Genomic DNA, 23,768 nt, shown 5'->3' with positions numbered 1-23,768 from the left:
GGTTTTCAATATTGTTTGATCCCATCATGCCAAATTTGTTGCTCTGCAAAACATATTGTAATGTTTTATTTTAAGCATGTTCTTGCATATTTACAAGTGTCTGACCAACTAATCCAGGTTTCCAAACTTCACCTAACTAAGCCAGTTCTAAAACTAGACCATTCCACTTGGCTCTCTATTCATTTTACAAAAGCAGTGCATTCTGTGTCATTTGTAATTGAGTTGTTTAATGTCTGATTTCACAAGTAAATAGCTGACCTGTGTTGTTTTGGGGGTGTAATTCTCAGATTTACAGACCTATCATTCTAACGTCTGTCACATGCATACTGTGTTAGATTATTTAGGTGTGTGTATTATGCATTTTGTAAGCTGCTTCACTTCAGTGCTTAGCTTGCACTCTTGAGACATTGAGTGCCTCATTCATTTCATTTTCAAGTCGTGATTTGAATGTGATCTCAATGATCATTCCTTCTTTTTCAGCAAGTAAAAACGCATGCCTCATTGGTTTCTATTGCTGCTCTGTAGCTTTGTTTTGCATGTGCCATGGTGCAATCGCCATTGATTTTTGCTGAAGGCCATTTAATTATAAAACGAATATCTAACTGCTTTCCTTTCAACAGAAAGGACAGTGTCCAATATACTATCGATGAATTTCCAAAATGGAATAATGTGAATACTAAATGTATTAATTTTAATAAATGTTCATTACATTATTGTTGGGCAACACTTTTTCTTTCTAGTCTGCAAGTGAAGGTAGATTAGTGAAAGAGACCAGAATGTATTTTGTTTGTTAGAAAGACTGATTGTAAAATATTCATATTCTGATGTCCATATTTTATTTGTATTTGCTCACAAGTTTACTAAATGGGAAATTGTTTAGTGTATGAATAAATGTGATAACTAATCATGGACTGACAGTTACTCTTTGACTCTGTGTACATTACATTGTAACTTTAAATATTTCAAATTCATGTTTTAAATGGGGGGGGGGAATGTGTTGTATTTTACAAAGCATCTGTTTTGCAGTTTTATTTTGCACAATATAACCGTACAAACAGAAGCACAGGTTTAAACTGGGGTTTGCTGTGTTTTCAGTGAAATGCAATTTTTCTTTTGGTTTTGTTCATTAGTCCATAATTCTGTGTGCAAGAGCCCTCATGCCTTAGAAAAAGGTTTACATTAAGAACTGATCCTTCATGAGAGCCAGAAAACAACACTGCGTGAAAGTATTTAAAATGGTTACCATATCAACAAATGGATCAAATGAATACATGACACATTACCCCATTAGTAACAGGCAACACTATTCCTCTCAATTCACACATTGTAGATTTTTTTTTATTACATCAACACATTTTAGCAACAGTATTTTATGAAAAATGAAAAACTGTATCATTGGTACATATAATAATTTTTTTCTTAGCAGACACCCATATCCAGGGCGACTTACAATTAGTTACAAAGCAGTTCTTGGGCTTAGAGTAAAGTGAACAGAATTAGAGGAGTCTTTCCTGCTTTTACACTTAATTTTAAATTATAATTATCACTTTTTTAAAACGTATTTATTTTTAAATAAACACACAATTACCCATTTATACAGCTAGGTTTTTACTGAAGCTATCTAAGTAAAGTACCTTGCTCAAGGGTACAGCAGCAGTGTCCCCGACCTGGGATTGAACCCAGGACAGCCGGTCCAGAGCCCTAACCACTACTCTCCACTGCTGCCCTATTATAGTATATTAAAGTACAGTAGTTTAAACATAATGTAGTTGTCGTCATAATGTTGTTTTTTGCAGTAACATTTAACAGATTCAGCAACAACACAGATTATTTACAGTCCCTTAACAGAGCTGCATTTTTTTTTTTTTTTTTTTTTTTTTTTTTCTCATAGGTCTAGAGGTAATTCATTACTGATTATGTGACATATTACAGGAGTATGGCATACATGTTGTAAGCTGCTTAAGTACACAGGATCCTATCTCACAAACTGCAACACAACACGGCTGTGCCAGGATTGTGGTTCTGTTTATCTTTGCGTGTGACACAGTTGCAGTGGACAGCGTTTGTGAGTCTGCTTTTGCAGTGCTGCTGAATTGTTATCTACCGTTGACTTCTGAATTAAACAGAAATAAACCACACAAAAGTATGACATAGATACCTTTACGGTTTGCAAGATACAGCAACTTTGAGATCAGCATAGTTTCACATGCAATTCTCAGAGGTGACCATGATTTCATTAGTTCGATCAAAGAAAAATACTGTGAAAGCACCATTAGCGTCATCCAATTCCACTTGCAGTAAACTTCTTCAAACGTATAGTAAACCCAATTCTTAATATAGTACGCTTTCCCTGAAAATTCAAGGGAGAGAACTGTTACTCTGGCCAAAGAGGTCATCAGACCAGTAGCCAGTCATTTTGTTAGTTTCCTTGAAAACTTGGGAGTCACCGAATGCTTCATTTTCACTATTTTTGATTGGAGTTGATGCAACACTTGTCTGTTTAAATTTGCTAACTGTTACTGACATTTCAGATTTTCCTTTGTGATTTGATCCTTGAACATTTTTATTAGGCTTCAAAGTAATTTCATCAACATTTGCTAAGCCATGTAAAATTATTTTGCAATGACTCTTTTCCCCAACTTTACGACCGATAAAACTCGACGTGCATCCCTGTGCTTCAGATGACTGTGCACTTTTTTCAACGGATGAGGGAATGCACTCTTCAGAATCACTTTCAGATAAAGCAGTTCTTGGGCTTAGAGTAAAGTGAACAGAATTAGAGGAGTCTTTCCTGCTTTTACACTTCGTTTTAAATGAACTCTGAAGATGACGGCTGTGCTGTTGCTTCAGGAGGTGCTGGGTGAAGAAGTTTCTTTTACTCGTACGCCTGTTACAACTACGTTGAAGTGATACTTTTGTCTTTGGGAACACTTTTCTTTTACTTTGATAGGGTTGCAGAGTAGCCAGGCATTTTGAAACAGGAGTTGACTGTGAACATGGCACAAAGTTTGAGGTATCTAAAAAGTCATTCTCAGAGTCACAGTATCCACTTTGAAGGACTTCATTCAGAATTTGAAGAGAATAACGAGGTTGCTGCTGGGTACTGTGTTCTACAGATTGAACAGGTTCTCCTCCACAGGGAGATGAATGTGTCGGCAGGACAATAGATGACTTGTTTACCAGTTCTTCTGTGTTGTCGCTGCTATTAAACAGATCAGCAGAACCATTGTATGTGTCTTGAAAGCTTCTATAATTGTTTTGCATTGGCTGCTCTTTCTTTACAAAGTCCTGATTACAGACACCAGTGACATATATATCATGCTGATGTTTAGTGATAACATCTTTGCTGCAATACAGTTTTTTTCCATCATGAGAGTTTAAACAACCTCCAGCATTGGCATCTTTTGCAGAAAACTCCTGTGCAAGGAAAGAGCTGAACATTCTGGCGCCTGTTCTGAAAAACTGAACACCAGTCGGGTGATTCTCTTTGTCTCCTGAAGTAGAGGAGGAGACTTGCAACTTGACATTACCTGCTGGTTCTTCTTTCAATTGAAAAGACTCCACATTTCCAAAAGAGTTACTTTTTAACACGCCCCTATCTTTTGTATAGATATTGGCAACTAAACAACCGTGCAGGCTGTCAAGGGGATTTAGGGAGGAATCTGAGGCAAAACTCTTATGAACATTTGTCAAACCTGCTTCCGTTGTACATGGAACTAACATACTTTTTCTGTGCACGTTCTCTTGTTGGGAGTCTGTAGCTGTAGTTAGCTCATGGTTTATATCTTCATTTAAATAAGAGTCTGACTGATTAGTGCGTATTTGGCCATTTTTCTCCACTTTGCTTATGAATTCATCCAAACTTTCTGAGAATGGCAGGTGTTCCCATTCTACAGAATTGTAAGCTGCACTTGTCCTTTTAGCAGCAAACTGCTCATCTTGGGCCCAAGAAGCACCCTCTACAGCAAACACAGAACTCCAGGTATCTTTCAAACAGTGACCTGCACTATCACTGCCTCTTTCATCTGGAAGTTCATTTTGTATTCCTTCTCTGCTTTCCTTATAATACTGCTCTGGTAATGCTTGATGATGTGGATCTGTCATAGAGGAGGAGCTATATGAGAATTCATTTCTAGTGTGTCTGCTGTTGCCATTACTTGCACCTGAGTGGGCAGAACAGCCTGAATATAGATGAGAAGCTTTTTTGTCATTTAGATTTTTTCTCATTCCCACCAATGAATAACCAGAACCTGTAAGGCACTGCATATGGGTACATTCTGAGATGCAATGATTTTGGGGGGATTTTATAGACCCAGATATGCTGTCCCATTTTGAAATATTTTTTGTACTGCTGCTCAGTTCTACCCCTGAATATCCTTCAGCTGATGAGGTGATTAGTCCAAGTGACTGCTCCCAAGGCCCTTGGAAACTATCTCCTTTACTTGGCTCTGTGAATGAATGTCCACTGTCTGCCAGTAAACTTTCCAAGCAACTACACACTTCAGGGCTATGCATATCTACTGCAGCTGGAGAGCTCCCAAGTGGCTGTGAAACACCGAGAACATTCCCAAGATTAATTTGCTGCAGGAGCGCCTGAAAGTAACTGATCACTGTGCAGCCAAGGACAGCCCTGTTTGGCACAGCGATCTGACAGGCAACAAGCTGCTTAGGGGATCCATACGTGTTGAGAGAAGTCTGTAACATACTTTTAGTATATGAGTTGTGTATTCTGGTTTTCTTTCTGGAAAACTGTAACAGAAAATACAACAATTTATATAACAAAGTGTGAAATAAGACACAAATCAAATCTATTGCAGTTACCATTAGTGCTTTTATATGCAACATCATTTCCACAACCCTCCAACAAGTATTGAGACACTAGTTGGATTTTTTTTTTGTTTGTTTGTAATTTTCTAGTTAAAGGTAATACAAAACTCCACTTATGTGGCCCATCTTAAATTTAAAATGAAAACAGTGCTTTCTGCAGTCCTTGGTTTTCTGGCTTCTAGTAAAAGAAGAACTGCCAGAAAAGCACTGGCAGTTTCTGAAAGTGAGAGCAGCTTATTTTAATTCCAGCCAACAGTAACAGCAAATCAGATAAGGAGACGTGGAAGTTCTATGCAATGTCTCATTAAAAGAAAACCAGAAAAACAGTAAGTAATGAATTATATATATATACATATATATATATATATATATATATATATATATATATATATATATATATATATATATATATATATATATATATATATATAAGCATTGTTACCTTTACACCAAATATAAAGCTTCTTCCAATGAAGCAATCTTCCACTGCCTGGGTGAGCAGTCTGTGAACTCTATCATTCTGTGGACCCCTTCCATCCTTTTTTAACTCTTCAGTATATCTACATACAGAAACACCTTGAAATACAGCGGTACATTTTCACATAGGTTTTCAAAACATTTCGATTTTCTAAAGCGTTACAGGACTAATAAATGTTAACATCTGTGGTGTAAATGAGATTATACCATTTGTACATCAAGTACTGTTCCTATTATTGATTCCTTGTTATTTTTAAAATGCAGCAATGGGTTAAATAAACACAACCACTCCTTGGATAGTTAAAAAGTAGTGATCACATTAGATCTGAAAAATAAGCCACAATGGTATTATTATCACCATGACAGAACAGAAATACATACTGTGTAAAACGTTACCTTTGCAGAAAACCAGCTGTTACACCAAACAAAGGATCCAGACAGCCACCAAAAACAGTGACACTGAATACGTCCCTTTTCTGTGCAGCTTGCAAGGACAGTCTGTATCTGTAATGAACGTTGTCTGCTTCACAGGTGTACCCACACTTAATACAAGTGCATCTGCAAAACAGGAATAATATTGTTTGAATAAACACATTGCACAGCACAAGTAACATACTGTATTACTGATCTTATGCATGAGGAAAGTTTTAAACATTCTCCTTCTCTGTGTATGGTGGGAAAGGATAATGTGTACGGCACTCGCTTCGTGCTAACAAAACCGATCAAAATAAATATTTTAATTATTCTAAAAACATCCAGCACATCATTTTGCAGTATGATCTGGGTCTCACCTGTTATGATTTATCGTCAGCCTGGACATGCAATTCTGACATGACGGATAGAAAAAACATGAATCTTGGACAGACAGCACAGAACCATCAAGGGGTATCCTCTTTCCATTCATACAGTCAGGCAAATCTAAAAAAACAAACAAAACAAAAACAATCTACCAAGCTTAGCATAACATGAATAACCGAATCAGAGCGAAATATAGAAATATCTAAGCTAGGTGCGTTCATTTTTTTAATTTTATTATTCTTTTTCCAACTGTATTCCGATTGTTTTCAAACCAGGTTAATAATTGGCAGATCAGCGTTATTAGTACGACTACTAAAACACATAAATTTAGCTTTATGGTCTCCAGTTTACAATACGATAAAAATATTACACAATTCATTATAAGTATAAACTGTACATACCAGAACTGTGAAAAAAAAAAACGAGTCAAATTATTTATTTTTTGTTTTTCGCGGAAACAGAGAAAACCAATCATTTCATACAAGCTTCGCGACAAACCAATGTACGGCAGCTGCGGTATCCAATCACGGTTAGAGCTGGGAATAAAAATTAAAAAAAGAAATCCCTGACGACCAACTATTTCGCTTAGCAACGGCAGGTCGGGAAAAGTGTAAAAAGCTTGTTGAAATGGCAAATACCTTCTACGGTTTTTCGAGGTTTGCAATTTACATATTTAGGGTCTGTAGGAGCAAATGTAATCTTGTAAAATAGTCTTATTTTTAAGTGTTTGAAATCCTTAGCCTTACGAGAAATTACATCGCTTTACTTGTTGTAAGGACGCATGTTGTCTAGACGATTCATATCATCAATACTTTTTAGTTTAGCCAAATTTGAAACAGTCTACCTGTACTGTAACCTACCTAACTCCTGTTGTGCCAAAGAACGATTCCAGTGCCTGAGTGTTTGTGTCGGTTCCTTCCTCTTTCCGAAACAGCAGCTCTTCCTGCACGATGATGACAGAACAGGAAGTCTTCTGTGAGCTTCATTCTGCTGTCGAGTGGTTGTCTTACTGTGGTCAACCATGGCATCCTGTATTTTTACCGCAGTCACAAGACTAGCTGTTTTTATGTTTGTAACGTCTTTAGTGAGTTGTCTTCAGGTGATTTCAGCTGTTAATGCACCGAATTTACCCAGACAAAGGGTTGTTTCATCATACCAAATACTACGCAATCTTATTGACTACAAAACCTACTATTTTGATCAGAAGGTAAGTTATGTACATGCAAGTACATAATCTGCCGGTGTTACTTGCTTGCTTGCTTGCTTGCTTACTTACTATCGCTTAGCGTGGCCAAAGCTAGGTCTATTATCAGATGTGTTCTTACTACTGTGAGTCTGAAAGTGTAATAGGGGAATGTGTTGTTTCTAGTTAGAGTTACTTAATTCCGTGCAAAAACAACCGGGGGTGTATGAAACATTGGTGCTTTAGTCGCTCTTAACGCCAATGACACCGGTGTCGAAACCGCTCGGTAAAAACGTTTGTACTGTAAATTCTGGTCTTTATATGCATGCATGCATGCAAACTGTTGTTTTTTTTTTTAATACAGTGCAATTTGGTAACAAACAACAATTAGAAAATGCAATGCACTGCTGTCTTTAATGCCAAACAATTGTCTTAAGTTTAAATATTGTGAAGATCCTCCAGGCTACGTGCAAGACTTCAATCTTCACTGAATGAAGACAGTTACCTGCAAATAGTGTTTCAATGTGCAATAGGCTAGGCTTCAACAGTACATAAACATGTTCAACACCACACAAAATAACTTGCTTGCAACATTCACGGTTATCTTACAGTAAACAAACAAACTTTCGCTTTCACATGGTGACAAACTTAGTAGTGGCAATCATTTTGTTGTAAGCCATGACCCTGCCTGCGTTCCACATCCTGCTTTGTTAATTTTTGGGTTTGACTCTCGGTTCAATTGCTTATTTTAAAGGGATTTCCTTACATTTACTACTGTTTCCGCAGTGGCAAATAAAACAACCCCTGGCTACGTTTCTGCTTACACAATAATAACAGCGCAGACAATGTAGAAACGGGGCTTAATTCACAAAAGTGTAAATGCCATAAAGTCCTGTGAGTTGTTTATATGTACATATACTGGATATACTGTGTGTGTATGTCTGTCTGTCTATCTATCTATCTATCTATCTATCTATCTATCTATCTATCTATCTATCTATATATATATATATATATATATATATATATATATATATATATATATATATATATATATATATATATGTATGTATGTATGTATGTAGATAATATTTCAGTTTTGACTTTTAAATACATAGTCACCATATAGAAAACAGTTAAAGGCTCCTTCTAAATCTTAGCAGGTTTCCTGTTCAATGGTAGGATATGTTTCTAATGGGCCTTCATGCACTGAAGAACCTCACTGTGTTTTTTAAAGCAAAAAACAAAACAATGTGTAATGCCTACAAAGGAAATGAACAGCTTCTGAAACTCCAAATACATTTTCTACAGGAGTAGCTTTTACTTGATTTTACAGTAAAAGGTCAGTGTTAAGTAGATACGTCACCTGTGGTTTGATTCCAAATGGTGGATGTAGAAGCCTGACATTGTGTTGTGTTTGGTGTAGGGGGAAGTCCAACTATGTTCAGCATAACTGAACTGTGAAACTGCTGAACTGTTACTTCTGTTTCCTTTCAGATACAAAACGTGTTAATGTATAAACCCCGGAGCCGAACTTTGGCATTTGAAAGTCGTAAGACTCCTCTCCCTATCAGTGTTTCTTTACAGCAAATCAGGATTCCAAGCTTATCTTTCCATTCGAAGTCTGTAGCTTGGATAAAGGGGTCTGCCAAATAAAAAAATAAATAATAATACAAAATGATAATCATCTTCAAAGCGTGTCTCTTGTTCCCTGTGATTTAAAGTACTATGGTAATGTAGTTCTACTGTTGCTCAACAGATGGCGGTACATGCTGAGCTCATTAACAACAATGCATTTAAAAAAATACACAGCAGGGCAACTTTTGAGTTTGGAGTGGAAATTAAAAATGTGGTCATTCTAAAACAAATTAAAATGAAATACAGCGTGTTGCACTGCAGTGTGCTAAAATATAAAATGGTTATTCTGGAACATATTTCAATAAACAGGAATTCAAATTTGTGATTCTGTCCTTGCCCCTGTCCCTCAGACATCCTGTCTTCTGGTTACCAAGGGAACCATATCAAGGAGGTGGACTGGAGGTTGTGCTAAAGAGAAAGGAATCTGAACTATGACCTTTCTCATTTTAGTTCATTCATATTAGTATACAGAACATGTATAGCTTGCACAGTGTGTGTACTGTCAACACAATAAGCAAAAGATACAGTAGGCAATTCAAAATAACACTTGTAGCACTTGTGTACGTGGACTGTTCCTCACAAGCCACGATAGACAAAACAGCATATCTGATTAATAACAGGATTGATAGAAGGGCCTCTAGTAATAATGAAAAAGTCGAGGCAGCAATCTGTGAGGAATGATCTGCAAGCCTCTGGGTCCCTACAGCTAGGACCGTGCACCTTAGTAACAGTGCTATGGCAGTTTTACTCTAACCCGTTCTATGTCTGATTGTACTGCTATGTTCCAGTGGCAATGAATGTGCAAGATGTTTCAAGTGTTGGAGCAGTTCTGCTGGAAGGAAATCCTGCCTGTGCTTTATCTGCTATAGAGGAAGAGCCAAAGTCTGAAGACAATCGAAGTGCTTTCCTTGAGTAAAGTAAAATACACCTGGGGGAATTTAGCCTTTTGTGTCTCTGTCTTCAAACGCATGTACAGTATGTCCTCCTTACTGGCTTGATTTTATAGATTGAGGGCAAGCGATCATAGCAGACCAGATTTGAAAGCGCTTTGCTCAATATGAAGTATATTGTAAATAACCAATCCCTGTATAAAGATGCTTTTGGGATTGGGTTCTGTTGATTGTGAGTAGTGTTAATAAGATGCCTATGGTATAGCTGTTCGGTACATTTCCATTTTTATTGAGTTGGATTATGCAACTAGAATTGCTACAGAAACTATGGGCAGTTTTGTTTTGTCAATGTCCTCTGTTTGGCAGAAATAATAACACAATTAGATTATGACAACTTCGTATCTCTCTTGCTATCCAATGTACAAAGTGCTATTTTAAACATTAGATCACTTAGTATGGTATACTACAGCACAACTCTGGGTTATAATAGAGACACAAATATAAATTTATAGTATGACAAGCATTTACATTTCTTTTAGACAGAGGGTGCTGTTTGAACTGCTTCAGAACTGGCCTCAGTTACAGTGCCAGCATCCAGAGTGCAGTCTGGATTGGGATTTGCAATATATTTTAATAGATTGCTGGATCATCTTGCAATGTACATTAGGTGGAATTGCATTTCATTCAGCTACCCACACAAAAACATCAATTGGATTCTCAGCAAAGGGAGTAGGCTTAAACATGTCTATAGCAGTCTGCTGGGTCTTGCCAGCATAGGTCGACAGCAGCACTACCTGGCTCTGCCACAAGAGGGCAACACATGACTGCAGCCCAGCATGACAGTCATGCAGATCAGTTCCTTTATGTAGCATGAGTTATGTTTAAAAAAAATCAAATAGGAACTTTCTTTATTGCAGTCTTTATTTTCTCATAACATTTATGTGAATCAAAGCATGCAAGTATGTTATTTTTAATTGTTTAGTTTCAGCAGTAATGAAGGGTAAATAAATGATAATGTATGTAACTACATAAAAAAAGTACATGTAATATTAGCTGTTTAGTTTCATAAAATATCCTGCATGATTTTAACCATAATTACGGTTGTACTTGAATTGGCTATCTGCTGTTGCTATGGAGTTGCAAAAGATATTTGAGCCTTTTTAAGTTTTACAAAGAGCTTTTTACCTATACGCTATGGCTTATTAAGCTTATAGAAAAAGCTAGAATAGATCAAACAGCTATACAGTGGGAGTCTTATGTCCATCCCTAACCGAGTAGAAAGATTGTTCTTTGTGCAGGTTAAAATTCACAGGTTTCATGTAATTGGGAATGCAGCTAGATGCTTTGAGCACGGGAAGTTTTCCAGAAGGTTTGCGGGGTCTGTTTGAAATAGGGAACATCTCTTTTGTATGCACACAGCGGTGGCATTTCTCTAATTTCCTCTGAACTTTTCTGTTGTTTTGAAATCCAAGTGGGGACAGTACAGAAATAGGAAGGGCACTGCAATGAGTTTAATGAATGGAAATCTCAGAGCTGGAACTAATTTGGCATTCCTCAAACTGGCTCTGGATTTAATACAAATTGAGTCTAATTATCCCCCACACAACTAAAGGACTGTCTGTCCGAAGCAGAGGTGGCACAGCGCCAGCCAGTGTGATTGTGTGTGAAGAAGCCCCTGATTTACACAGTGTCTCTTGGAAGTGCCCATCCTTCTATCCATTGGACTGTTCCCCTGGTCTTGTTGCCACTTGTTTCCTTGGGGACTGGCAGTCCAGTTTTCAAGGACATTATGTGTCATTATGGCCCATTTTTCCTGCCACAATGTTGTAAGTTAAGGTACTATGACACTACCGAGTCTTAAATACTGCATGTATTCCATGGGGCACGTGTGAATTTACATGAGTCACGTGGGTTCCTATTACCTACATGCTATGAAAGGGGAGAGCACTTCGATCAAACTTAAAAGTAAAAATAAATAAATAAAAAATAAAATAAAAATCAACTTTTGTGAGAACTGCAAAATGCATTTAATCACGTCTCTTATTCCTTTTTGGCATTCAATAATTCTGCCTAAACAATAGTATAGAATTCTGGATCAGTTACACCAGGTGACAGTCGTGTCAACAACTTGTAACTTACATTGTTACAATATTTGACCTTTTCATTTATTACAGATTGATCACTTTGGATTTGCTCAAGATTCGACTTTCAAACAAAGATACCTATTAGCTGATCAACACTGGCGTAAAGATGGGGGTCCCATTCTTTTTTACACTGGCAACGAAGGAGATATTGCGTGGTTCTGTAACAACACGGTAATGGATTTTATTTAGGAGCTGGACTTTTTAAGTGGATCATGCCCGTACTGTCCATTATTTGTAAGCTTTAGGTGAAGTTCTGTGTGGTGCTGAAGAAAACTGTTTTTCTTATTTTACTTTAGCTAATAAACATGTAGAAAACACATAACTCTTAATTCTTATCTATTCTTTATTGTTTAAATTGTACAGCCCCATCTCTAACATAGTAGAGAAAACACCAGTCTCCCAAGTTCAGAGAGACTCGGTCAGCTGCAGTATGAGAGAGATACTGTTACACTAGTTATGTCTAAATGGACATTCTCTTCTGAAATATTGTTGTGCTGTTGCTGTAGTTTCTAAAACGATACGTTTGTCAGATCAGCAAATTTCATGTTTCAGGGAATTTTGCTTGTCGAGAGAGCGCCTATTTCTGGTGAACAGTTTGTTCTCCGCAGGGTTTCATGTGGGATGTGGCGGAGGAGCTGGGGGCGTTGCTAGTGTTTGCTGAACACAGATACTATGGGGATTCCCTGCCATTCGGAGAGCAGTCCTACAGAGTGAGTATATTCAGATCTCTGTGTCTGCCCTGTGATGCCCATACTAATATTCTCATCATTGTATTGATCCTGTTTGTCTAGGGTCTTGGTAGTTAGCATGCATGGATTTTATGTATTTACGTTTCTGCTATTGCGTGTACATACTGTAAGTGGAATACAGAAGAACCACTGTGACTCTACAGTGGCAAATGTTAAGGAAGACTTTGGGTATTGTCACAACTGTGGGAAGTCCTTTATGGATTTGAATCGCTAGTTGTCAATGCTTTATTAAAGTGATTGTAGCCTACAAAAAAAAAAAAAAAAAAAAAAAAAACTAATTAACTCTTGCTTTCACTTAGTGTTACACTTCACCTGGAAGGTGACCTCATTTGAGACCTATTTAGCTAATGGCAGTTCAAATCTGGTGAGAGGGGGCATTATTTTGTTAGCTACAATTACTTTAAATGTAATTACAGTATTTAGCCACCAGGTGGTGCTACCAAGTTTGAGGTGAAAACTCCATAGCTTTTAGCCACGGTGTTAACCTTTTCAACACTTTGTAACAATAAAGGAATATAACCAATTGACTAATTAAAGAAATGATAACCTGCAAGGTGTTTGGAGTGGTACTATTGCGATCCGTCACTGTTGAGATTGATTCATTGAATAGACCACTTTGTCTTTTTGTTCGTAAAGCATTTCATGTAGCTGGTGTTGTGCCTGCTAGAAAGAATGCTCCGAATCTCTGGCTTGCGTGATTACTTTCTACCCGTGTGCCCTCCCACTTCCCGGTAGGATGCGAAGCACCTTAACTACTTGACATCGGAGCAGGCTCTGGCTGACTTTGCCGTGTTGACAGAACATCTGAAGCTAACTTTGCCTGGGGCCAAACACAGCCCTGTCATTGCTATTGGAGGATCTTATGGAGGAATGTTGGCTGCTTGGTTTAGAATGAAGTATCCTCACGCAGTTGTTGGGTGAGTTCTGCAAATGCTCTGTTATCACAGTGCTGAAGGTATTGCTCTTCAGGGATGCCGCTGAACTCAACTGGTCCTTCTGAGACAGCTCAGATTTCAGGACGGTCACAATGTCACATCAGGAAGGGAGACTGCTTAACATGTTTACAGCTTTAAAAACCCTGAAGTCATTAACAACACATGTCCAGTGTGCCATGCTCTTTGAACTAAAGATAACTTGAAGTTAATATATACTTTGATGTCTTACAAGAGCATTTTTGTGTTCATACTTGATGCTTCACAGTCTTCTTGCCAACCAGAAGTGCTGCCTTATACCATCATTTGTAAATATTGCACTCCGGATATTACATACATATATTTAAAGCACAACATACTACAGACAATTACACTGATGAAGGCACTTCACCTAAAATACATACGTAGGATGTCCTTGCTGCTCTAATGACTATTTCATATTCTGTCTTTCAGTGCCTTGGCTTCATCTGCCCCGATATGGCAGTTTAAAGATTTGGTCCCCTGTGATGTTTTCTATAAGATTGTGACAGATGATTTCTCAGAGTCTGGGAGGGGGTGTTCTGAAAGCATCAGGAGCTCCTGGAAGGCAGTGGACAATATCACATCTACAGGTACTGAGACTGCTGGTGCCAACATGATGAAACCAGTGCCTGGATACATTTCACATCAAAACCAGGTTCTACTGTGCATTACAACATTACATTTAGTAATGCGCTGCCAGGCAGTTTGAGGTTCCTTGTCTTTGACATTAAAGGCCAACCCCCCAAGCGTTTGTTGATTAGTAAAGGGTTATGTAGCTTGACGTGATGGTTGTTGCTCCTTTGCTCGTTGCAGACAGCGGGCTGCAGTGGCTCTCTGAAGCATTTCACCTTTGCTCTCCACTGAAGTCCAAAGAGGATGCTGTGTCTTTCAAGTCCTGGCTGAGTGAGACTTGGGTGAACCTGGCCATGGTGGATTACCCATACGAGGCCAACTTCCTACAACCTCTACCAGCCTGGCCAATTCAGGTCATCCAAATCCCAACCACAAATATATATTAAAAAGAGTGGCACTGGCTACAGCCATGCGTTCCCCATGATCGCTTCTTCTCTCTCTCTCTCTCTCTCTCTCTGAAATGGTGTGGTGGGTGTGTGGTGTTGTCTAATGTCTATTTTTTCTAAACTTTAATTTCAAATATTTCGTTTTGCTCACTTATGTTGTCTATGATAATATGCAAAAATGTGATTTGCTTTTGTGGGATGATTTATCAATTAACCCTGAAAATCCCAAGATTCCCACACTGTAGCTGTCTACTACCTCTGTAAAGCGCTTTGTGATGGTGGTCCACTATGGAAGGTGCTATGTAAAAATAATAATATTATTATTATTATTATTATTATTATTATTATTATTATTATTATTATAAACAGTATTGCTTTATTGTTATGAATTGTCACTAATACAAAAAAAAAATATCATCCAGTGTCTTTTTTTTGTGAAATATCTGTGGAGTCTTGTTGCTTGCACCCTTTCCCACTGGCCTCAAAGTACAATAAATAGGTTCAGCACAGAGAGATACAAAATGCTAATTCTTCAGCTGTTTGTCTCCGTGGCGGTAATGTATGCGACCCCTATGGGTGGTTTAAGCGGTTTAGGCAGGAGCCGTAAAGAGGAGCTTTTTAATGACAAAGCTAATGTGATTATCTTAGTGACTGTGAGAGGGGTATTGAGGGCTTAGGGGAAAGAAATCTGTTGGCAGAGCTGAATGTATCTGCTTAATCCCTTCTGAAAAGTGGGTGGAAGATGGTTCGGAGAGCAAATGCTGTTTTTTTCTGGTGTAAATTGCTGGTCTCCAGTGGAAGAGGCTGTTCGCAGCTTTGCTCACCCACTGACCTCCTTCAGACCCTCACAAAAGCCGTGGAGAGAAAGCCTTTACTGTTAAAGTGCCTCTCCATGCCTCGCCAGCATCAGGCATCCCCTCGCCATCACACGGCACAAATAGACACCATCACCCTTTCTTGTTGAGTAAACTGCATGAAATGTTTAAATGTAGGTGCAGCGAGAAGATTGTGTACCGTATAATCTTGCAGATAGGTAACTTTGCTCATCTGTAGAACTATATTTTAGTAGTTGACACAGAAAAAAAATAAAATACTATCACAGTTGTAAGCCCACAGTTGTATGGCGAATATGATTTCAGTCTGCAGGTTTTGAACCTCGCAAAGCTCTGTAAGAAGATGTGGTTGGAGATAAAGTTGCACCATGTCACATCTGTGCATTCAATCCTGTCTAATTTGTATAGTTCATAGCTAATTCCTTCAAGACCAGTGATTTGGAACATCCTCTACTTAGCTAGAGTATAAATAGCTGTCGCTTCTGCTTTCACTTCTGTTAAATTGAGTTTATTTTTTTCTGTGTTTTGCTTATTTTACTTTCTATTACTTTCTAATTTAACCCTTTACTGTTATGGTTGTGTACACAGAGGGAAGGTTTGTTTTGGGTCTACACAAAATCTTTAAATGGGCAGATTGCTCTAGATTTTGTAATTGGTTAAACGTTTTATATATATTACAATTACAATTTTTTCTCTTTGCTATAGGTTGTTTGTAAATTTCTAAGAGAACCGTCATTGCCGGACAAAGATTTACTACAAAACGTTTTCCAGGCTGTGAATGTGTACTACAACCACACAGGGAACACACAATGTTTGAATACTTCACAGACCGCCACTGGTAATCTGGGCTACATAGGCTGGTACTATCAGGTAAATCTAAACTAATTTTGCTTCATCAAATCAAATTGGCCTGTACTGAAATAATGTTACGTTAACATATTGAATTACATACCGCTTTTGTAGTTTTCCGTATCCTTAACGAAAAACTGACAAGAATTGAATCATCTGACATTCTGAAATCTAACATGAAGCACTGTACAACTACTACTATATCTTCCGGTAGGCTTTTTCAGCACTAAGCAGCACTAGTGATATCTGGATGTCTGTCTGCAGGCCTGTACAGAGATGGTGATGCCCATGTGTTCAAATGGCATCAGTGACATGTTTGAGCCCCAGAAGTGGGACTTCAAAGCCTTCTCTGATGATTGTGCACAACAGTTTGGAGTGAGACCCCGGGCTGACTGGGCCACGACTGCGTACGGAGGAAGGAATATCAGCTCTCACAGCAACATTATCTTCAGGTGAGACAGTTCAAACCCTGGGTCTGCATTCGACACTGGCCTAAGTGATCGGCAACATTTCTGCTGTGTTTGAGCAGCTCCTTTCCCTACTGCTAATGAACGCTGCAGGTTTTGCTGTTGACCTCGCTGATTCCGAGGGGAAACAGTGCACGTCCATTTTCACAGACACACTTCGTTTATACCATTATAGGAGTTCTGGACTTTCTGTACTAACAGTCATCAGCTGTTTAAATTGAAGTCCGAAGTGATGATAAGAAAGGTGTCATTAAATCTGTCTAAACACTGGTTGAAAATGACAACACGCATCCGTTTTTGTCTGCCACTATGTTGTAACATTGATCAATATCGTCATTGGGGTGGCCATAACAGGCTTGTCAGAAGTGTCTGACACTTTGTCCATAACTGTGGAGCACTCGATCATGAAATATATAAAAAAAAAACTCTGTATAAGCTACTGTATTCTTTAACCAAGTACAGTAAAGTGCAGACTTTACTGTACATTCTCAAGATCTTAGTCTTATGCTATGCTGTAAGACTTTTACTATTGAACTGAGGGCATTGTAGTTCATTTAGACAGAGGAAACATAGCTGTAGTTAAATACTAAGCTGGGTTTTGTACCCCCAAGCTATATTCCAGCAAGCTTTTCTGTCCTTATTACTGCAGTCAAAATACATTAACAAGCATCTGGCTGTATACATAGCCTTAACTTCTTTGTGCGTGTTAGAAGTGAGACAAGAGCAGTTTGCAGAATTTGGGGGGGGGGGGAAAAAACTTTTCATTTTCTTTTCACAATGAAAGCTTCTAAGGAGAAAGCTTCCTTTCTGATTTGGGAAGATTTAACAGGAGTTTTTTGGCCTGGTAAACTACTTCGATTGGCTGAAAGCCTGAAGCATTCATTTGGGGCTGCTTGTTCTTGTGCTCTTTCCGACCCAGCGGGGCGGTGGCTTCAAGTCAAAAGCTTTTAAAGAATGTAGTGGACTCAAATCTGCACCTTCCTGCTGTAGTTTAATGGATATAACGTGAAAAGCAAGTTCAAATGGCAGAGGGACTTTGATGTTTCCACTGATGATCGTAGATCTAGTTTTATAATGAACTTGTTGTATGTTTACAACGAAAAGCAGGCCTCTGGTTGGTGTGCATTCTCCAAAAGTCATTTTCAGCTTCAGTTGTCACACCATGCGCTAAATAAGCATATTCTTGCATCTATTTGCAGGATTAAGAGGATCTAAATGGTACCTAAAAAATCTGCTAAACGGAACATTGGAGGCACGATTATGGCATGATTTATTTTCATAAGGTACTGACACAAATTATGGAAATGATTTTAAAGGGCAATCTCTCACAAGTTCAGTGGTGCCCTAAGTGTAATCCAAGCGGGTGGAGAATTTGTTCTCTATTTTCCCCAAAAGATGATTTTCCTGAGTGGTGACTGTCAGGATTGATACAATATTCAATGTAGTCCTGTCCTTGGCAGTCCTTAGCTAGAAACCTATCTTTGAAGGTAAAGTGAAGAGAAGATGTCATACCCAGTCATTCCACATCGATAATAAGAGGATCACATTTCTGCACTTGTGCGCATTAAAATGTTGTGCATATTTTTAAAGAGGCGATGATTATCTATTTAGTGATACCAATATAATTAGTAAGTACTCTGAATGAGGGTATGTAGTTAAAAAAAATAAAAAATACTGTATATTATATAGTAGCATGATGTACACATAATGCCAGTTTGTTTGTTTCTTTATTTACAGTAGAAGGCAATTAAAATGTCCCATAAATATACAGGTTGAAATGTGTACCTGAGAGCTGAAATTGTTTGGGAATCACTGCTGTATCATACTTGCTAACATTTGGAAACTGTTCAGTGGGACGCTCATCTCCAGGAGGGAGGGGGGGAGGGGGTCATACGCTCTCTATCATATAATAGACGTATCCCCCCCCCCCCCCCCCCCAACTCAACACGACACGACCATCATGACAGTAAAAATAAACATAATGAAGCGTTCTTACCTTTGTATAGGTTAGTGATCAGCAGATGTCAGCCACACGAAGAGCACGGCATGCGGTTTTCACTAACTCTACTGTGCACAATAATTATTTTATTTTTTTTTCTATGGGGAAATTTTGGAACTTCCTATGCGTCGGGATGCGGGGCATTTGCTAGGAAGTCGGGACTGTCCCGACCACATAGGGACTGTTGGCATATGTGCTGGGTGGGACTCTGTATCTTTTCATGTTTCCAGGGCTTGACGTTGTTTTTGTTTTGCAGCAATGGAGGGTTGGATCCCTGGTCAGGTGGTGGAGTCAACGAACACATCTCAGATTCTCTGGTTACCATAGTAATCCCAGAAGGAGCTCACCACTTGGATCTGCGCTTTAACAACCCTTATGACCCGCAGTCTGTGCAGAAGGCCCGGGCCCTGGAAGTGCAGTACATGAAGCAGTGGATTAAAGAGGATACTCTAAACCCGGGATCCCAGAGTAATAAAATTGTGTAGGCCTGTTTTAAGAACAAAGTCATGGCTATGAGAAATTATAATTTTTTTAAAGTTATGATAAATTAAAAAAAAAAAAAGTATCAATTCAAAAACGAAATCTTCAAACTAAGTATGAAGCGACCACAATTTCATGTTTTATGCTGTCAACGCACCAAATGTTTGGCAATGCTGTAATGTAATTCTGTTTTTTGACACAGGAATGTCAAAAATGCAAGTCTTTAAGATGACTGTTTTGATATGTGCTGTTTAAAAAGATTTTGACATGCTGGTGCACAAGCTTTTATTGGTAGAAATGGATCAGGGAATGTTTTGAATATTGTGGCTTAAAATCGCTTGAAGCTGTTGCTGAAGCTGCATTTTATAATTGCACTATTTTAAACAGAGGTGTTTCTATTTAAGGGTAGATCAAACATTCTCTGGTATTTTATAGTACAATCGATTACAAGAAAAGTACCACTGTTACATGAGCACTTTTTCTGATGTTGAATAAGTGTTGGGTGGTTGTATTACACACATCCCTTGCTGTTTCAGAACCTTCAAATGCATGCCTATAAAAGTGTCCACTAAACCATAGGAAACTCTAACCTGAACGCCATTGATAACGTTACTGATTTTCAAAGGCTTTGATTTTATAAGATTTTGCTCCAGTCCACAGAATGGAAGTAAGAATCCCATTGCCTTGCAGTCTGAACCATTCAAGTTTTTACTATGGACTAAATTAATGTCCATACTGCCTAAATTATGCACGATCAACAAATGTTGAAAGCTGATTACCATTCACTGATAATTGGAGTTACATAGGTAGTGTGACTAGGATAATGGCAAGCCATACAAAAGAAAAGGTGTGACTTTTTTTTTTTTTTTTAAATTCTCAACATACTGTACCAGGGCTGGACCCTCCATTTAATTATTGATTATTTCTTGGCTTTTAATGAAAATGTACAACTTTTACATTCCTTCTTATGAGACTATCATCATTTTGCCAAAGGGGAAAAAAGCTGCTGTAACCTTTTCAGTCCTGGCGGGACCTCAAGGTCCCACCGTATCTTAATGCTGTATGTTAAGACATGCTGACTCCTAGCTCCCAGTCTGAGGTAGTGTATACTGCAGCCGTCAGATGGCTCGTGGGATCGGAGGACGCCCCCTGAACCTTCCGTTTCCATGACTTGTGTGGGGAATTGCTGCAGTAAAATACTTGGGCATTCTAAATTGGGGAGAAAATCAGGGGGTACAATATTGGACGCACAAAATTAAAAATGTATATATAAAATGTTTTGAATTATGTAATTTTGCATTCTTATGCTTGACAAAAATAATTTGGGACTGAAAAAACTAAAAGACTCTAAAACTTGTCACTACGAATTTGAAGATGGTTCAGTGTAGGTGATTATTTACGTGGCACACTATTCAACCATTTAGACTAAAGGTCTTCTATGTTGAACAATTAAGATTTAATACAGCTTGTGACGTTTATTTGGCAAAGAAGACTTGGAAAGCAAAACCGCATTTTGGAATGGCTTTTAAAATACACTCTTAAGTTACACATGACCATGAAAAGAGAGTAATTCACTGCTTTTACAAGAAGCTACACATTACCCTGAGTAGAATGAAATTTCCCCTTTTCAGAGGTGGTCTGCTTGCGAAGACATGCAGTGCTTTTTGCCTCACAATTTATCACCTCAGAAGTTCCAAGATTGTTGGGCCAGCATAGCTCTGTTTACTGCTCCCCTGGCTTCTATATACTGTTAAATTACCCATAATTACTTTTCATAAAGTTATGATATTAAACCAAGTAAACAGACCAATACCAATACAGTTGCCTGCTGCAACACTTGAACTGTGAACACCCTTCACTATTGCTTGTTTTTAGGTAAATTCAGTTGCCTGCCTGTTTTGAATTCTGTGAGAGCCACCTGCGCTGTAGTAAGTCTGTGTCTTATTTCAAGCTCTACTCTTTTTACCCCAACCTCTAAATGATACTGCCCTCCCCCCTTCCACCAGAGTTGATAGTGCTCCAAATATTGTTTGCAAGAGGTTTTGTTGGCGTGACTGTGTTTTGGTAAAACATTTGAACTGTACATGTTTCGGCTGTCTTTAATCCTGACGTGGATCCTTTTGCTGTGTCTCAATTGAATTTCACAAATTGATTTTTTAAAAATGAATGTTTTCAAAATAAAAATTATGTTCACACAAGAAGTGTGTGTGTGTGTGTGTGTGTAGTGTATTCTTAATTGTCAAAAATTGTTGAATTAATCAACAACTTAATTTTTTACAACTAAATCATTGCCCTTAATATATATATTGTGCCAATTATAGAGCAAACATAAAGAGTTGCACTGTACTGCAATTGGCTAAGCTTGCTCTGGAAGCCAAACCTGGGAATTATAGTGAATGCAAGTCCCTGAAGGAAGTTGTGCTGGAAATGGTTTCCATGGAAATTGTTATGACGACAGTACTGAATAAGAAATTGGGTCATCACATCCACATGAGTAGATTAGGATGAATTCAAATGGTAGAATGTCCTGCTAATCATACTGAATGTGCGTGGCCAATTGCAGAGCAAACAAAGAATCTGAATTCTCATAGGAATAACTTTTAACCAGTCTGTCCTTCCATTGTCCAGTACATAATGGATGGTCTAACTAAAACTAACAAAATGGTAAACTAATCCCTTGGAGATGGATTTAACTGCAAACACAATTACCTCTGTATTAATTACTTGATATCTGAATATAATATAAAATAAAACAACAACAACAAAAAAAAAAAGTTTCTATTGACATTGTTTCCTCTTTAATGTAACTGCCCTAAGGTATGTTTGCAGAAATTAACTTGTCTGTTGTCACATTTTTATTTTCAAATAAAAACAAATGGATGCAAAAGTAGGAAAAATGACCATTAAAGGTTTGGCCGTCATACAGTATTTATGAAATATTCCCATCTTGTTCGCCCTGTTCCTTTGTTAATGTACAGTAACGGGCATGCTAGCTTTGACAGGGACTTCAGTACTGTACTGTGTAGCCCTTCAGGTTCCATGCTATCTTCTCCAGTGTCTTGTTCACAGCTACCAGTTTTTTAGAATGGAAAGCGCTCTGTTTTTTGGCTGGGTCTTGCAGGGCTGTGGGGTATCCGATTTTGAAGGGAAGGAGTTGGTTTACAGAGGAAGGAAGGAAAAAAAAAAACACACAGACTTAACATAGCAAGTGTTTAATGCCCAGACAACATTCATTTGTCACAAATTATTAGTGGTCTCACAGCAAAAGCAGTTAAATAAAACCATTTAAAGTACATTTGCTTGAGTACTAATTTAAAGTCTGATTCACACAACTGTAGTCAGTTCTGAAAAATAGACAAAAGTAAGAATATATTAAGCAAAACTTTATTTATAATAAAGTTTATATTATAATTTATTTAAACTTTGTTTATATGCTAAAAAAAAGACAATAAAGTGACTGGTAGGAGGGGAATGCAATAAAGTGTAAAACTCTGAGTCATGTTGGTAACCTGCTGGATTCCATGCCCACAAAGTAATTTACAGGGGCGACTTGATGTCATTAAAATAGTTATCCAGGCAGACGAGACCCTGTGGTCTATAGCCCCCTGCTAACAGCATTATTAATACTACAGACAAACAGCAGGGGGAGCAGAGAGAAGAATAGGACCTACAAAACTCAGGCATTCATAAGGATGAAGTGGGGAATGGTGTACAGCAGCCAGTACCCAGAATACACTTTACAGTATGGAATGTGGCTCGAAGGTTCCTTTTTAGCTTATTTTTACAATTGTTGAGGGTGCTCAGATAGGGAGCTGAAAGAGGGTTTTTTTTTTTTTTTATAACCTCTGTTTTGGCATCTCTTCCTCCAAAGCAGTTTTATTCATTTTGTTAGTTAGCTGCTGTTGGTCTAACTACCTTTCAAGTATTTTGATAGCTGCTAATGCTATAAAGTCATTTACTAGTCTTTGACTGGCTACTTCAAAAAAGTCAAAATTGTCTGTGGTGTACCATAATAGAAGGTTAATATAGAGGTGCACACAAGCACCCCCTGTTCTGAAACAAGAGAAAACGAACCCCTGGTTCAGCTTGTCATTATATGATTGCACAACAGTCACAAGCTGCAGTGGCTATGCTTGAAACAAACCAAAAAACAATATGGGCCACCCGATGCATAGCTGTAACAAACACTGCAACCTGTTTCAAAACAAAACCAGATAAAAAGTGTGATTATCACCACGTCCAGGCTTATCTCCAGCTCTGTGCGCTTAGCAGCACTAAAACCCAATGTCAGAATAGATTAACCGAAAGAAATAAAGGGAAAATAAATGCTTTTACGCTAACAACACAATTCCGAGAACAATACATTCATGTTGTCAGCAACAAAACAAAGACAGGCAAAACAAAGGTCAACGTAGGCCAGCCCTGAGCATAACGACACAGGGAAACGAACCATTAGAACCAG

The 23,768-nt window shown here is 38.1% G+C and overlaps 2 protein-coding genes across 3 annotated transcripts; one reads left to right on the top strand and one right to left on the bottom strand.

Moving 5' to 3' along the window:
* Positions 1–83: 83 nt before the first annotated feature.
* Positions 84–7,125, bottom strand: ddias (DNA damage-induced apoptosis suppressor). The gene is made up of 5 exons (XM_041233191.1): positions 6,963–7,125; positions 6,096–6,222; positions 5,701–5,862; positions 5,270–5,387; positions 84–4,749 (listed from the first exon to the last, which is right to left on the bottom strand). The coding sequence occupies exons 1-5, from the start codon at positions 7,123–7,125 to the stop codon at positions 2,359–2,361; spliced, it is 2,961 nt and encodes a 986-aa protein (XP_041089125.1). The 3' UTR covers positions 84–2,358.
* Positions 7,124–21,499, top strand: LOC121302889 (prolylcarboxypeptidase (angiotensinase C)). Of its 2 annotated transcripts, XM_041233193.1 has the most exons (9): positions 7,124–7,309; positions 11,988–12,128; positions 12,566–12,667; positions 13,442–13,623; positions 14,092–14,249; positions 14,473–14,645; positions 16,217–16,381; positions 16,625–16,812; positions 19,083–21,499. In XM_041233193.1, the coding sequence occupies exons 1-9, from the start codon at positions 7,124–7,126 to the stop codon at positions 19,309–19,311; spliced, it is 1,524 nt and encodes a 507-aa protein (XP_041089127.1). In that variant the 3' UTR covers positions 19,312–21,499. The 2 variants fall into 2 exon arrangements, with proteins under 2 accessions (XP_041089127.1, XP_041089128.1); XM_041233194.1 differs by lacking the exon at positions 11,988–12,128.
* Positions 21,500–23,768: the final 2,269 nt, after the last annotated feature.

Source organism: Polyodon spathula, chromosome 30, assembly GCF_017654505.1.
Source record: "Polyodon spathula isolate WHYD16114869_AA chromosome 30, ASM1765450v1, whole genome shotgun sequence".
NCBI classification, from domain to species: domain Eukaryota; kingdom Metazoa; phylum Chordata; class Actinopteri; order Acipenseriformes; family Polyodontidae; genus Polyodon; species Polyodon spathula.
The sequence above is the reverse complement of the archived record's forward strand: the minus strand, read 5'-3'. Positions and strand labels throughout refer to the sequence as shown.

Coding starts and splice junctions, on each gene's coding strand:
- ddias (XM_041233191.1), bottom strand. CDS start 7,125: ATGGTTGACCACAGTAAGACAACCACTCGACAGCAGAATGAAGCTCAC. Junction 6,223..6,962: donor TTTGGCACAACAGGAGTTAG/GTAGGTTACAGT, acceptor TTGTTTTTTTAG/ATTTGCCTGACTGTATGAAT. Junction 4,750..5,269: donor GCTTTATATTTGGTGTAAAG/GTAACAATGCTT, acceptor TTTCTGTTACAG/TTTTCCAGAAAGAAAACCAG.
- LOC121302889 (XM_041233193.1), top strand. CDS start 7,124: ATGGCATCCTGTATTTTTACCGCAGTCACAAGACTAGCTGTTTTTATG. Junction 13,624..14,091: donor TATCCTCACGCAGTTGTTGG/GTGAGTTCTGCA, acceptor TCTGTCTTTCAG/TGCCTTGGCTTCATCTGCCC. Junction 16,382..16,624: donor ACATAGGCTGGTACTATCAG/GTAAATCTAAAC, acceptor GTCTGTCTGCAG/GCCTGTACAGAGATGGTGAT.